Source organism: Zootermopsis nevadensis, unplaced genomic scaffold (assembly GCF_977971745.1).
Source record: "Zootermopsis nevadensis isolate Lab colony 2312 unplaced genomic scaffold, Znev_1.0 Znev_ptg000015l, whole genome shotgun sequence".
In the NCBI taxonomy this organism is placed as follows: Eukaryota; Metazoa; Arthropoda; class Insecta; order Blattodea; family Termopsidae; genus Zootermopsis; species Zootermopsis nevadensis.
The window spans coordinates 3,956,179-3,973,273 of NW_028259147.1; the positions used below are offsets into that span (position 1 = coordinate 3,956,179).

Here is a 17,095-nt window from a genome sequence, read left to right on the forward strand (position 1 = left end):
ATCGAGGTTCCCCTTAACACTGCTAAAACACAAATATAAACCAGGCAGAAGGTAATAGTGTTTCTAAACAAGATCTCGCGCTTTAGGAATTAAATACTTACAGCACATTCCACGTAGTGTCGAAACAGAGGACGTTCAGCCAAAAAAAGCAGGCCACGAACGAAAACTGGATCACAAAGGCTGCAATAACATAACATCGTTAATTAGTTCCACAAAACAATCAGCATCCATCTGAGATCTGATAGTGTCACAGCAGTAAAGATGGCGATCTTTTGGGTTCTGATGCCATTTCGTATTGTGGGTTAGTAACATTTCAAAATATATATCGCCTCCACTTTCAGGGTTGATATCAACCTTAAACCGTGAAGCTGGAGTTGATACGTTGATTTTCTAAATAAAAATATCTATCAAGAGATTTACAAATAAACGCATAAATATATGGACGGATTGTTAAGAATATAATATCGTTTAAGGTTTAAATGCGGCATGTTTGTGTTTTATAATTAAAATATATAATATAATTCAGGTCTATACACAAACTTTATTTACAGATGTTAAAATTTAAAATTTGCGCTATTCATCGTTACAACGATGTTACAATACTGCGCCTTCATTTACTACATGTTTCGATGCGAAGCATCATCTTCAGGTTTTTCCTTTAAAACTACTTTATATTACAATGCAAGTTTTTTCAATTTATTCATCTGTTTTGTACATTATTATAGTATGTGTTCTGTTGATCTTCTTATTTTATGTATCTTATGTTTGTTTTTCATTATTCTGTGAATAAAATTAATAAACATATGAGTTATTTATTTATATGTAAATAAGTTTGGAATATTGTTCTATATTTGTAAAAGTAAGAACACAATAACATACCATGAATCGTGATGTACGGTACGTATAGAACAATATTCCAAACTTATTTACATATAAATAAATAACTCATATGTTTATTAATTTTATTCACAGAATAATGAAAAACAAACATAAGATACATAAAATAAGAAGATCAACAGAACACATACTATAATAATGTACAAAACAGATGAATAAATTGAAAAAACTTGCATTGTAATATAAAGTAGTTTTAAAGGGAAAACCTGAAGATGATGCTTCGCATCGAAACATGTAGTAAATGAAGGCGCAGTATTGTAACATCGTTGTAACGATGAATAGCGCAAATTTTAAATTTTAACATCTGTAAATAAAGTTTGTGTATAGACCTGAATTATATTATATATTTTAATTTAAATATAATATCGGTTTATTCTGGGTCTTGAAAGCAAACTATAAATGCATTCTAGTGTCAAAATAGTGGGTTACTGATCGTTAGAACGCAGCTGTAGGTCCAATACAGCAGTTGTCATTTATATGGAATTATTCCGAATGCTGCTAACGTAATTGAGGTTATGTCCATGTCAGCTGTAAGAGGACACTACTTAGAAATTGTAAAAACATTATAATGGAATTTCCGAGAAAAGAGACTGAAGAATTCTCTGCAGATAATAAGTAGGCCTACCAGTAAATTAGAAGTGATGTCAGTCAAATGAGAGAATTTACTAGCAAAGAGAGAGTTGAACTCGGCACTATCGTTTTAAACCCTCGCTTTCAATACTCGATAACTCCCTGACACAAGGTCTTTCTTGAGCACGTCATAATTATTCAGATTATCAAAATGTTCGTTGTATTTATTAAAGCAGAAATTTCACTCTCATGTTCATGGGTTGTCAACATACGGACAGATATGTTACTAATTTTTTAACTTAATATTAATGCCGATGATAGTGACCAAACCCGAGACTTCCTTTAGGTTCGCGTTACGCTCTAGCGTGAGCGAAAAACGCGTTATGGGCCCGTCCAAGCCTGCCTGGTGCTTATGCCCTATGGGGGTATTTAACCCGGAAAACTTACATTTTACGACAGGCTTTTACAGTCAATAGCGAGTGGCACTTCTACGTAAAGAAAATAAATGAGCTCTAGTAACAAACAGATAAGTAATTTCGCGGGCCTAGTTAAAAGTAGTCTCGGGCCGGATGTGGTCCGCGGGGCGCCAGTTGTACCACAATCTTATAGATAATTCGCAACCTTTGCTATTAAATTAAACTTGTGTTTGTGTTTGACAAATGACAAGATGACTGGAAAAACAGATTACAGTTTATTCGCGTCTCAACCGAATTGTTTTCTTACAGGAGACGATTACGAACCAGCTCTGTCAATACAACAACTAGAAACTTAAATGTCTGATTTTTTATGTTCTGTTGTCTTTATAAATGACAGCTAAATGTTGCCTTCTAGTGTCTCATACGCATAAAATATTTATCTGCTTTATTTCTATCTCAAATTACTTTGGTTTCGTCTAGTACGAGGCGCGTCCACAAAGTAAGTTTCCCACTCGTCCCACAGCTAGCAAACCTTATATTGCGCGAAGCGACTGTGCGTACGTGATAGAGCAATGACGTAGCATGGCGCATGCACTAACGGCACTTCCCGCGTTCTCACAGTAGCATCGTTGCAGCTGTTGAAGATGGAGGTTCTTATTCCAGCTCCCGCCGACTGTGAAGTGCGGTCAGTGATAACGGTAGGCCGCACACGGTTCGACGGACAGCAAGTCTCCTGCAGGAGTTCAGCTGGGAGGTGTTTAATCATTCACCCTACAGCCCGGACCTCACTCCCAGTGATTTCCATCTTTTCCTACACCTCAAGAAATTCCTGTCCGGTCAGCGTCAGCGTTTTGAGAATGACAGAGAGGCGGAGATGGTTGTCACACAGTGGTTCCAATCCCAGGCGGCAGACTTCTACGACACAGGTATTCAAAAGTTGGTCCCACGGTATGACCAATGTCTCAATTCCGGTGGCGAATATGTTGAAAAATAGCTGGACACTTGCTGTATCTGTTGCAATAAATATTTCCATGAAATTGTGTTTTGTTTCTGTAAACGGCCCCAGGGAAACTTACTTTGTGGACGAGCCTCGTATTTGGCGAGATAAACAGAGCATATTTCCGCTTGTAACATCTCAAATCGATCGAATAGACCAAATATATAATTCTAACACTGTTTTCATTATATTTAATCAAAATCTTACATTAATATTTGGGAATGGACGGATGGATGGGGCTTTCCACTTTTTCATGTTGCAAAACACCCGACTGCCACTCACGATTTCCTTGTTTTTGTTGTGTGTTTTTTTTTGTCCAAAATATGAAAAACTTTAATAAATAGAATTTCCGGATAATTTTCCATTCTCAGGCCGCGATCATGCCAATATGTCCACGAAAGAACTGATCAATCAGTACTTACCAATAACGACACAAATCTTCTGATGGAAGGTTTCTCCGCCAAGCTGAACTGCCGCCAGAAAAATGTAGGCAATAGTAAGACACATCACGTGGCATGTCAGGGACTTGCCGTGCAGATCCCTTAATTCAGGGATCCGGCAGTAGACCAACATAGTGACGATCAAAAACGGTACCGAGATCAGCAGCCCTGAAACAAACATCCAACGTAGACATGACTGTCCCTGGGGCCACGTGCTTCTATTATTTCACATAGACTCGTTGAGCAATCAATCTCTCATGAAACATGAGCGTTCATCACCTTGTCCACAAAATGTCACCACAGGACCCTTGCTTTAATTCGTCTACAATCTCGCTGACATTGGCATCGGATGAGAGGACAATAATGATTAATGAACTAGGATTAAACTAGCCTAGTTTGAAGTATTATCCGGACATATTCCTGGAGGGACTGAGGAAAAAGCTTCTTTCAGGATAGCCGATACCTCCCGAGTACAAAAGCAGGAAAACTAACCACTCAATTATGATGTTCGGTCGGCCAATATTTGCATTTTGATACATTTTATAACCACAAGTTCCGAGAATCTCTTGTCTTCCACATTTCAGTATCTCGCCCTAAATATCTCGGAACCGCAATTTACTTCACAAATATTTGACTACTTTATCGGGATGTGATAATGGGCTGGCCTACTCCCGGTGAGAAACTACCACTAACATCGTCTGCGTACACAATGCTGCCCAGGTATTTATTAGGGTTTTATTCAGGCCGGTTGAATTCTTTACTGCCACATCCATCGCTATCAAAATACAATGCCACATCGTGTACGTCGTTGTCGCATTAATGTGATCCGAGGTATCCGGTTATTCTCCAGACACATACAAACATGGACGCTTATGTCAGTGAAGATTTCCCACGTCTTACTTTCGACAAATTTTTACATTTTCCCCACTGCAGAGATGTTTCAGAATATTCTACCTTAAAGCTGAGAGTTTTGCTAAAGGCTGCCGACACATTTCAAACCTGGTTTAAACTGGACGAAAATAACAGACACTTCACATGCGATTCCGCGGTCCGAACTGACTGGAGGCATTCTCCATCATGACGTCATCACCCAGCCAGACAGTCTCCTGACAAACCGCCTTGGCGAAGGTTATTGACTCAAGATGACTGTGAAATCACAATTTACAACTACTAAAGGTGAAATTCTGACAAACTGTTACGCTATGCGTACATTTCTTAACTTGTTTCGTCGTCTTCTCGTCATCAATTCCTTTTTGTCATCATCCAACGTACAATTTCAGTTTTCGGGTCGGAACAGAGCCGGTTGCCCCCTTGTTGACCAAAGTTTCGGCAAACATTACAGTTGTCATTTTAAAGGTATTTTTACGTGATGTCAGGGTGTGACAATGTTCGTATTGGCTCTCCAGGTGCAAGTTGATTTAACATGAGAACAGTTGAAATCAAAATCGTTTAACAACCAAAAACGAATGCACACAAAAAGTGACCTCAAAGACGCTTCACATTTAATGAAAATCCATCCAAAGGGTTAAAGCAGTCGAAGCGTGAAGCTCACTTGTATCTTATGACGAGGTTAAAATGAGTCGAAGTCCGCAGATGAGTCGGTTATAACGGGATGGGAGATTGTGGAAAACTAAAACTTGTAGGCAGTAGTTTCAAAATGCATTTCGTCACGTTTTCTTAACAGAACCAAGGACTGGGTGGATGGAATTGGTAAGAATTTTTTTTTTTTTTTTTGTAAAGTCTGAAACGACGAAGAGCAGACCAGATTCACTTGCAAAGACGGCGAGATCATGGCCTCCTAATTATGACAGATTGCTTCTTTATCTGCGTGACAACGGCGATGGCGCAACTCAAGTTGATTTATTGACACCTTGACTTTGCCTTCCATTTATCGTGCAAGTCAGTGTTTTCAATAAATTTTCAGATCTCGTAGCAAGACTTTTAAAACTTTTTGGAACCAAGTGCTAACTTACATGTACCATCCACTGTAACACACAGTAACTCTGCACTGCGCGCACAGAATTTCCCTAACCAACATTTGTAATGGAGACGCGTTGTGTTTACTTTGCGGTTCGGACTAGATTTTTAAATATAAGCTTCAATGTGTACAATGAGAGTAGAACAAAGTTGCGTGAGGGGTAAGGAAAAGTCAAAGTTTATCCCGGTACTTATTAAGCAACACGCCATAATTTTAGGCGAATGTTTTATTAGTTCATTTAACAGAGTTGTATCAACTGTTTAGTTTGTACAGCATCGAATTACATTGACACCGAAAGACGCTGTTTCGTAATCACCAATTCTTGGCCCAGAAATCGGCTATCCTGGCTGACTATTTTCGTGATTAATCCAGTTCCTTAACACTGGCTACGAATACTACCACGTTTTCTTTCAACTCATAATTTAAAATCATGCTACTAATACCATTAGACGTTGTAGGCTTACCAATGCAACTGAAAAATAATAAAATTAATCAATCAAGATAAGATTATGGAGACGTACTGACACCGATATAATGAGCAGAGTATCGTCGCCTTGATATATCAATGTGGGATTAATGATAAACAATGTGACACTGGAGTCTTATTACAAGTTATTTTTCGCTGTTAATTATTCATTAACGACCACAACAGGTAAAAAAAGGAACGAGGGAAATACGCCTTATCTAAGATAGACAAGGTGGAATCCAGATTGGACTAGTTCAGGATGGTTCCAAGGCACAGAACAGGTTGTAAACTCGCTACGTTCTTACACGTAAGACACGCTGCATTAACGTGTTCAGAAGCTCAGATTCGAGGTCATTCCGGCTACACTGATAACTAGCTTCTACTCAGACGCGTCAAGCTTTTATAAACCACAATCTCCGTCATTCAGAGACGCAAGTGACAGGATGCCTATGTGACACAAAGCACGGAAGCCATGAACGTCTACAAACTTTACTTGAAACATTTTGCGGTATCATATCGACATTCGACGGAAAAAAGTAAATATATATTCTACTGTGCAATGTGGTATCTGTGATATGTTTACTTTTTCAACACACCCACTCATTCAATGGCAAAATTCTTTAAAAAGTCGTCTGTATACTCGGCTTGTAAAAAATTAGCCCACTTTCTTTATGGAACCCGAAGGTTCATCACCATATTCAAAAAAGCCCACCACCGGACTCTACCCTGAGCTAGCTGCATCCAGTTCGCACCATCGATTCCTGTCTCCCTAAGGTCCATCTTAACGTTATCTTCCCACCTATTCCTAGGTCTTCCCAGCGGTCTCCTCCCTTCTGACCTCCCAACCAATATCTTGTAAACATCTCTCCTCTCCCACATGCGTGCCCACCTCATCCTCCTCGATTTAATCACCCTAACAATATCAGGTGAGGAGTACAGGTCGTGAGGCTCATCATTATGCAATTTTATCCACGATCCGTCTCCCTCAAATATCTTCCTCAACACTCAGTTCTCAAACACCCTCAATACACGTTCCTCCCTCGAAGTGAGAGACCAAGTTTCGCACCCATACAGCACAAGTGGCAAAATCACACTTTTGTATATTTCAATGTTTAGAATTTTCTATATGCGACGGGAGGGGAAAATATTTTGAACTGAATGATAGCAAGCATCCCTTGTATTTAATCTGCTCTTGATTTCGCCACGAATGTCATTTTGACTTGTTAGTGCCGTCCCCAAGTTCTTGAATTTTGTCACATTTTCGAATGATTCATTAGCTATCATTATATTCCGGTTCTGTCCTGAATTCTGATGCCATGACATGATCACATACTTTTTTTTTTAGTTTTCCAACACAGGATTTGTATATGCAATAAATTAACATGACCGATGAGATATAGAACACATAACGAAAGCGCATTCGGTAAGAAATGTGTAAAAAGTTGCATATCAGAAATTGTAATTAGTTTTTAAGTTTATAATTTTAACTTTTACACCTGAAGATGGTTCGTATAGGAACCGAAACATGTTGTAAAAAGATGTTCCAAATGTAAATCGATTGTTCGATGAGGAACATCAAATGATACTTTAATTATCTTAATTGTAAATTTTATACATGAATTGTGATTAGACGGACAAAAATCGAATAAATATTAGTTTCACAATATGACGCAACTATATCATCTTAAAAAAAAATTCAAGTATAATTTACATTTAGACACCTGAATGAAAAGAGGTCATGTAGACAAAAGGGGTCCGAGGACCCCACTAAAAATGGAGAACTGAAGACGTTTGACCAAAGACAAAGAATTAAGCTGACAGAAATACGAATAGACCCCAGACACAACGCGATCTCACGTAAACCTAGCACAACGTATGAGTGATTCTAGCAGAAATTAAGTAACAAAAGACTGGCTACATTACGCATCAGGGGCGATGAATAATATGCATTTTCACCAAATATTATCAGAAAGATAAAATCAAGGGCGATGAGATGGTCAGAGCAAACAGCACGCGTCAACTCGCCGACCTTCATGGAATCAAAAGTTCATTACCGTGTTCATAACAGCCTGATCTGAACACCGGTCATTAGAATTTGCACGAGATGCAAACATTTTTCTTTTCAGTGTAATCTTTCAGAAGTTATGCCCAAGTATGGAATTTCGTTACAGCGATGGATTGCTAGGTAACGAGATAAGGGCACGCGTTGTTACGTCACCAAGTGACAACATCTTTCACAAGGCAGATGGCTCACTGTATCGCTCAAAGAAAGTTTCTTTATCCCCACGCAATTACAATTTCAAAAGCAGAATTCTTTCTCCGAATTTATGGACTCGCCCATTCCGAGTATGCCTTAAATCTAGGGCACTGAAGTGACTAATTTCCTTTGCCGAACGTAATAAATGTGTCAACTACGGAGAAGCAGATAGCAAGACAAGTTTTTGCTTTCTTGTCATTTCATCACAAGAAATAATTAAATGACTCCCTTAACCTCAAAAAAATTAAAAGTCGTTACTGGTAACTGTGACAAAGTTTGGAGGACGGGGGACACCAGTTGCTTGTACCTGACTTAAGATAGTTAAGGCAAGAAATACAACGAAATGGGGTTTATTTTGCAGTCCCTTAAACTTAAGATACGTACGGAAAAGTTTCAGCTAAAAAAGGAGATATATATTTCAGTACATCCTGTCCTTCATTTTCTGAAGACGTATTAACACAGCGCAGAAATGATGTTTAGACAAGCTTACCTCACTTATGAAAACACTGATATCCGTGTTAGATAAATTATCTCATCTTTAGACGAAGAACAAATACAAGTAATCCTTCATAATGAATTCGTAAAACTTAATACTTCACTAATTGGATTTTATTGATTTAACTCTCTTAAAAATCAGGTTCTACAGAAAGGGAGGGGGGGTGGAATAATGTGTAACTTATCAATAAAAATTATGTACAGGTTAGCGGCAGAAGCCCATTTCAATATTTCCAATACTCTTTCTTATTCAAAGAAACTTTCAAACTTTCCCAATGTTGGTAGGTTAGAGTCCATACGGCGTTAAAGAACAACATCGATATGTAATTCGATTGTTGGAAAGCCTCAAATGTTGTGCTTACACTGTTCACAAATGGCAGCATACGTTTCTTTAATTCATTTTATCAAATAATAAATTCCAGAACAGGAACATGTCAGGAGAGATACTCCGCGCATTAACATCAGGACTGTGAATCTTGCTTAAAGCCCAGGACACTAGTACATGAGACCGGAGCGCTTGCCCGCGATGTGGCTACTTACCGAGGGGGTATAAAATGTAGTGCAAGTATAAGTGAGCTTGTTGTAAGGGCTCTGTGAAGCAGACGAGGGGCAACACTACTTCCTCCTTCGTGTCGTGATAGCGGAACACATCCAGGCAATACTCGTGAGGCTGCAGCGGGTACATGAATATGAATGGCACAAAGAGCGATCCGTTGGGTAGCACAGTAAACTCGTCATTGCTTTCAACGCGTGGTTCCAACCGATACCTGCAAACAACAAAGCGTGAAATCATGTCTTCAGGGTCTATCAGACGACACGAGAACATTCACGCTTCAGCGTAAGTGAAAACATCTCACGCCTCCCCGTCTGCTTATCGCGTCTTTTGTCATTGTTGCAACAATAACTTTGGATACGATCGTTACAATTGTGATTTAAGCTTTGAAATTTTAGTGTACTCCAAACAGCATACGAGGTGCGATCGAAAGGTTTCAAGACTGCGCCTATAAAAACCCGTACACTTATCTCAGGTATTAAATTCATCCATCACCCTCGAAGTAGTTCCCCTGGGAGTGAACACAACGATCCCAGCGCCGCTGCCAAGCCTGGAAGCATCCCTGGAAATCTTTCTTTGTCAGCCTGACAAGCACCATCTGCGATTCTGCCTGAATCTCTTCTATCGTCTCAAATCTCCTTCCCTTTAGCTGAATTTTCAACTTTGGGAAGAGGAAGAAGTCACACGGCGAATAAGGAGGGTGCGGGATGACGGCCATGGTGTTTGAGGCCAAAAACTGCCGAACTTTGAGGGCGGTGTGCGTTGGCGCGTTGTCATGATGCGTCGCATGTGGAGTTCTTCCTTTAGAATCAGCTGACAGGTCCCATAGCCTATCCCAACAATGTCGCACATTTCGTTGATGGTACGACGTCGATCTTCGTGAATGGCCTGTCGAATCTTCGTAACATTTTCGGGCGTTGTGCTCGAATATGGTCGTCCAGAACGCTCGTCATCATCGACAGAGGTTCGGCCATTTTTAAAACGTGAATGCCACACAAAAGTTTGTGCACGACCCATTGCGGACTCCCCAAATGCTTGCTTTAGCATTTCATAGGTTTCCGTAGCCGTTTTGGCGAGTCTTTGGCAAAATTTGATGCACACGCCATTCCGAAATCGCAGGAGGGTCGGTGTAATGCACTACCAAAACGCCCGTAACTAAGAAACAAATGCTAATTCGATGATGTCGGCTGGCACACTGATTCACTATGAATGTAGGCCGCACCCCCTAGCGGCAGAAGTTCGTACTATATCCGGTTCGCCCTCTATTGACACAGTCTTGAAACTTTCCGATCGCACCTCGTACACGTCGGGCTCCGAAAACAAACAAACAAGGGATTTCTTCAACAGACGAGTAATGACAAACTTTTCAAGACAATCCTCTGCACTATGCAGGACCGATAGTTAAAAGACGTAAGTGTCCAGAAGGTTGTCTGAGATACGAAAGTCCAGTTGTGTTCAATCCAATAATGCGGCAGAAACCACAATTATAAACGGGAGAACAAGAAGTAAGGGTTTCTTCAAAACAAAATTCTGAGAAGATATTTTGATCTGCGAGAGATGTTCAGAAAATCACACGAAGGGAGATTTCTTGTATCAAGGAAGATGTGGGAGAAGCAAGGGATTAACAACAACAAGAAGAAGATACCACACAACAGTTTGGAGGAAGAAAATAGCAGAAAAATACAACTTGAGGGATCGAGAAATCGGTGGGGTGATAATATTAAAATGAGTTCTAGATAAAACTGGAATTAACTACTTCAGAATAGGGTAGGTCTATAATGGCGGCGTTTGTGATGAGGGTGATTTGAATTCAAGTTCCATAGGAATCGGATTCATCCCAACCAGCAGCCTCTCTTCTAGGTCAGTTTTTTAAAGTAGCTTGTCTACACTCGGCTGAGCACGGCCTTGTAACGAAGGCCACGCGATTTTAAATTTCTTGTTCTCAGTTTCGGTGTTATTCCCCGTACTCGAGAATGAAAATATTTCCTGGAGGGTCGTGTCTGGCATTCTGTAGTGGAATAATCAATTACGCAAGTGACATGACACTAACGAAAGAGAGTTAGTTGTCTTGGTTACTTAATCAGCTGGCAACCGTCGACATTTCATATTTCACCAGGGAAACAAATGGCTGCCCTGTTCATTGGTCTCTGCAGTTCATGGAAGAATGAGACACGTCACACTGGTGAAGATGTCGACGACATTCTTCTGGGTTGCATGGATAAAGCCCTCAAAATGGAAAGATCACGTTTCTCCGAAACTTTTGAATCTACCTACGAGTCCACGTGGCGTCACAGACCACAAACACATCTTTACCCACGCACTTCTGAAAGTTTAATTTATTCTGGAGGTTTATTCTAAATGGGGTATCAGATATTCGAAGAACATCGTCCCCTTGAACGCCTCTGACGTCATCAGAGTCCTGGTTTCCGGATTACCAAGACGGCCGAGACACAGAAACATTAATGAATGGATGGATGGGAGGGCTTGGTAACATTCAGATATAAACAATGCAGAAGTACGTTAAAATATTCTTTATCGGTTTCTTTTATAATCTCTGTGAAGAGACTGTTTAATTTCCCTGGTATTTCCGACAAGGAAGTGCTACGATACGAAGTATATGTTACTGGGAACCCCAGGCAGGCAATCCCATACAACAGACAAAGGCTAGTCAGTCCAAAGGCATTTCTGGCCTACTTCGGGCCTGCATTTTCAATGTATCAAGCAATGATACCATATTATATTCACCAGTTGCCGAAGAAGTGACGTTAACTCCAATGATGGCCACTAGGAGTGCAGCTGTTGACCTGACAGAAAAATTGCAATTTAACTTTACCGGAGTCCCATCACACAGCATTTGTGACCACTTACCAACAGGAATTTCGCCGGAGATTCGATAAAAATAATTCCCCCATGTGTGAATTAAATTCGCTTTCTACGGTTGAGGCCCAACAGATAACTGGTACGGCTACAGTAATGTTAAGCCATAAAATACACAATTCTAACCTTACCTTTGCACACATGTCGCTGAAACGTTGAAAATCTAAATTAAGTAAATCTAGTTTTGAGGTTATGTCATGATTTTACTTACTTGCCGTAGGGACACGGATCCCCGATGATGTAATTACATTCCTCCTCGTCATCGGTACAGTTAGAGGTCTGGGGTTGACCGGAGAAGAGAACGTGAAACTTCAAGTCACTCCGTTGGCAACGCTTGTTGGACCCCATACTCTCCCCTAAAGGGCAACATTTTACCACGCAAGGCTTTAAACTACCATTGGGAAAAAGCGTGTAATTTGAAGTAGGGGTCATCAACCCCAACATCGAAGAACTATATGTAGAATTTGTGGTCAACTCGACCTCACCAACAGCAGCATGCGAGTTCGATACCACTTCACTGACAGCAACAATACTTCCCTTAATTTCGACATCACTGGCTGTTGAGTTCGGCCACGTTTGTCCATGAACGAACCCAACGATGCAACACAGCAACAAGAGGCTAAACATCTCTCCTGCGTCTGTATCCTACGTCAACAACGAGCTACTAACTGCTCGCGGTCACAACACGCAATTGTCAGCGAGAACAGAGGTTCCCTCTAGGTGGCGGTCAGGAAGCATTAAGATAATGGAGATAATCGACTGAAAGCAAACATACGCCTCTGCAAAGATTTCGAGGTTTATTGAATCACGTCTCACCTTGAAAAAATATATGATCAGGCGTTCACGATGAATTCCCCGTTTTGGAACAAAGAAACCATGGCATTGCAACCTACACTGAGCGAGTTAAATTCATATATATTAAATCTTGCCCGTCTAATCACAATAAATTCTTATTAAATATTAAAATATTACAATAATTAACATTTAAAATATCAAATGATGTTCTTTATCGAAATACTTGATTTACATTAGACCATCATTTTTCATGTTCACGACATGTTTCAGTTCCTAAAAGAACTATCTTCAGGTGTATATATAAAGATTCAAATCATTAATAACTTAGATACATTTTCTATATATTATTTTAGCGTATATTTTTAAAAATAATATATAATATAATATATAATATTTATATAATATTTATATTTTAATATTTAATAAGAATTTATTGTGATTAGACGGACAAGATTTAATATATATTTATTATATCACAACATGACGCAACTTTACCATCTCATGAGTTAAATTCAGTTAATATCTTCACATATTTCACTAATTAAAATGCCAGAATAGTAAGCAAAATAATTAGCCAAATCGATGATGGTTTGGTACCTCAATGTCAGCTCGTCAAGCAGGCCCTCGTAATATTTTCCAGGGGTAGCTGCTCTGAAATTTTAAAAGTACCTTGGCCTCCAAACGTTTCTTCTTGAAATGGGATTTTCGAACCAAAAGTTCTCTATGCACGTTTCCACCACCCACACAGCATTTCCCTATCATTTAATAGAGTCTACACGTTTTGAAACTGATCGTTACGTACTTTTCTGTCATTTTTTAAAACATGTTTCATGTCAAATTCTATTGATTTTTAGAACTTGCTCAGGTTATGTAGGATCAAATGATGTCTCTTAAAACTGTTGCAACTTATGAAATGGATGGGGTGGATGTGGTATCTCAGAATTTTCCTTGATTAACAGTACAATGAAGATATTCATCGCCCTGATGACGGAGGCAGTATGACCTCTGAAACGTTGGTTAACATCTACCAGACTACACAGCGCAACAACCCAGAAGACAGAAATCTTCATCGCCATGATGACGGAGGCAGTATGACCTCTGAAACGTTGGTTAACATCGACCAGACTACACAGCGCAACAACCCAGAAGACAGAGATCTTCATCACTCTGATGACGGAGGCAGTATGACCTCTGAAACGTTGGTTAACATCGACCAGACTACAAAGCACAACAACCCAGAAGACAGAAATCTTCATACTCTGATGACGGAGGCAGTATGACCTCTGAAACGTTGGTTAACATCGACCAGACTACACAGCACAACAACCCAGAAGACAGAAATCTTCATACTCTGATGACGGAGGCAGTATGACCTCTGGAACGTTGGTTAACATCGACCAGACTACACAGCGCAACAACCCAGAAGACAGAAATCTTCATCACTCTGATGACGGAGGCAGTATGACCTCTGAAACGTTGGTTAACATCGACCAGACTACACAGCACAACAACCCAGAAGACAGAAATCTTCATACTCTGATGACGGAGGCAGTATGACCTCTGAAACGTTGGTTAACATCGACCAGACTACACAGCGCAACAACCCAGAAGACAGAAATCTTCATACTCATCGTCCTGATGACGGAGGCTGTATGACCTCTGAAACGTTGGTTAACATCGACCAGACTACAAAGCACAACAACCCAGAAGACAGAAATCTTCATACTCTGATGACGGAGGCAGTATGACCTCTGAAACGTTGGTTAACATCGACCAGACTACACAGCACAACAACCCAGAAGACAGAAATCTTCATACTCTGATGACGGAGGCAGTATGACCTCTGGAACGTTGGTTAACATCGACCAGACTACACAGCGCAACAACCCAGAAGACAGAAATCTTCATCACTCTGATGACGGAGGCAGTATGACCTCTGAAACGTTGGTTAACATCGACCAGACTACACAGCACAACAACCCAGAAGACAGAAATCTTCATACTCTGATGACGGAGGCAGTATGACCTCTGAAACGTTGGTAAACATCGACCAGACTACACAGCGCAACAACCCAGAAGACAGAAATCTTCATACTCATCGTCCTGATGACGGAGGCTGTATGACCTCTGAAACGTTGGTAAACATCGACCAGACTACACAGCGCAACAACCCAGAAGACGAATATCTTCATACTCACCGCTGTGAGAACCTCAAGTCTTACATAACAGTACAATGTTTCTCAGTTTAACAGCTTCACCTGCTGCATACGTTAGCATCAAACAGCGTCTTTACCACGAAGAAACTGGACTGTAAAATCAAGGCGTTTATTTAGTAGTCACTAAAGATATTGCAGTAACTCCAATGATGAAAGCAAGACTAGTCCAAAAATTTGCATCTGGCTCACCTAATACAAGTGAGAGTGAAAACCACTACAAGGACACTTAGGTGTTATAAGGTTAATTATTTGGGGAAGGTCACTGTGTACTGAAGTAGAGCTCGCGCCACAATTTATTAAATTTAAAACTGTATAATTTGATGTTGGAAAACGCCTGACAAGTTTGAGCAAAATTCCACCATTCTCAGGAACATTCTTTACGTATAAGCTGTTATGCTGACATGACAGTACAAATTACCATTCTGAAATTGAAGTTTTATTACTTGTGTATCAGTTCGCTACAAACCCCTGGATAATGTTGTTGGGCTGCACGTTTCTTACAAATAACAATTCCACATTCTTTTTCAGATATCACAGTCTGTAAATTGGTATCTATATACAGTTGGTATGAGACATGAAAGCTTTGAAACTTAAAATTGAACTGCCCCTCACACCACTGCCCGCCGCGCTGAAATCCTTACAGCCGGATGATATCCTCAGTTCTGCTTCGCATTACTCGCTCGTTGACTTACTATCAGTTCAGCCGATTAGAGTACAGGGTTAGTCTAAATAATGTTCCCGATTTCAAAGATATGTTACTCACTTTTAATGAAATTCAGATGCACAAAATTGGTACCGATGGAAAGATAAACTCTCCAAGTTTTGTTTCAGTACATCACAGGTGTTCAATGTGAGCCCCCTTGGTAATTCGGCACATATCCAGCCTGTAGTCGAGTTCCTCCCAGCACTGTTTCCTCACTGACGGGCGGGCGGTTGACTTTATCTTACAGATGAAGCCCCTTTTCTTAAATTCGGAATACCACTTACGAATTGTATGCCCACTGGGTGGATCTGCAGCAAATTTGGTTCGGAAATGCAGACCGGTGAACGTGGAAATCCAGGACACAAAAGGCTCCCCTGTCTTCGATGGCAGCCATTTTCTCTCATATCGCCCCAGGCGGCGAACAGTGTTACTACTCGGCCGCGAAGTATACCAACATAAACTTGGAGAGTTTCTCTTTCCATCGGTAACAATTTTGTGCATCTGAATTTCATTAAACATGAGTGACATTTGTTTCAAATGGGAACACCATTTAGACTAGCCCTGTATAATTACAACGTAAGGAGCAAATTAAAATAATGATATAGAGGAAATAAAGTGTTACAAATTATATAAACAAAATTTTTTTTTTTCAATTTTTGAAAAAATTATAGGGGGCGCTGCTTACATCACTTCCAGTTTGACACTTCGAAAATTTTCAGCACTAGATTTTTGTTGCACAGACTGTACATAATGCAAATGCTCTACATAATTTTCATCAGAATGTTTCGAAGGACTCAAAAAATATACATGCACAGTCATTTATGAACTGAAGTTAATTTGACTTCACCATTTCGCCATTATGGATGGAAGAGTTTACAGTGTGTTATCAATGAAACAGTTCCGGAAGTGCAATATCAATCTTTCTCACATACTGATTAACTTAGAAAGACCATCACAGGCAGGGGTTACTGTTTTGTATAAATAATTCTTACATGTGAGAATAATATGCTCAATTATTAAAATGTGTCAAGGTCGATCAACGTTACATATACATACACATATATAAATTAAATGTATGAATTTTCATCAAAATCTGTCTATGGAATCAAAATATATGTAATATAATTTGGTTTCTCAAGTAACGTGTGCCTTAAATGCATTAATGTGAATAAACATTACACATAATAACATTTATACAATGGGAGTTAAATACCAAAGTTTCTATATATCTTCACAGAGCCACGATCAAGAACATTCTCAATAAAACTCCTGTTCATCAATTTTCATCAAAATCTGTCGAAGGTCTCCTGAGACATTGAAATTCATTATGCCCTTTAAAATTTATCAAACTAAACTAAAACTGAAAGGATTAAGAATAAAATAACAATGTGGTTGGTGGTCCTGCTTCCTATTTGGTATGTCTTCACTATTCTGA

At 39.7% G+C, this 17,095-nt stretch overlaps 1 protein-coding gene across 1 annotated transcript in view; it reads right to left on the minus strand.

The window, feature by feature from the left end:
* Window positions 1–17,095, minus strand: part of LOC110840296 (putative G protein-coupled receptor Mth-like 1) — a 174,924-nt gene that overhangs the window by 6,276 nt on the left and 151,553 nt on the right. The window contains exons 4-6 of the mRNA XM_087348929.1: window positions 9,057–9,283; window positions 3,303–3,488; window positions 102–180 (exon numbers count right to left, since the gene is read on the minus strand). Coding sequence (XP_087205055.1) covers window positions 102–180; window positions 3,303–3,488; window positions 9,057–9,283 — 492 coding nt within the window. The remainder of the gene's footprint in view (window positions 1–101; window positions 181–3,302; window positions 3,489–9,056; window positions 9,284–17,095) is intronic.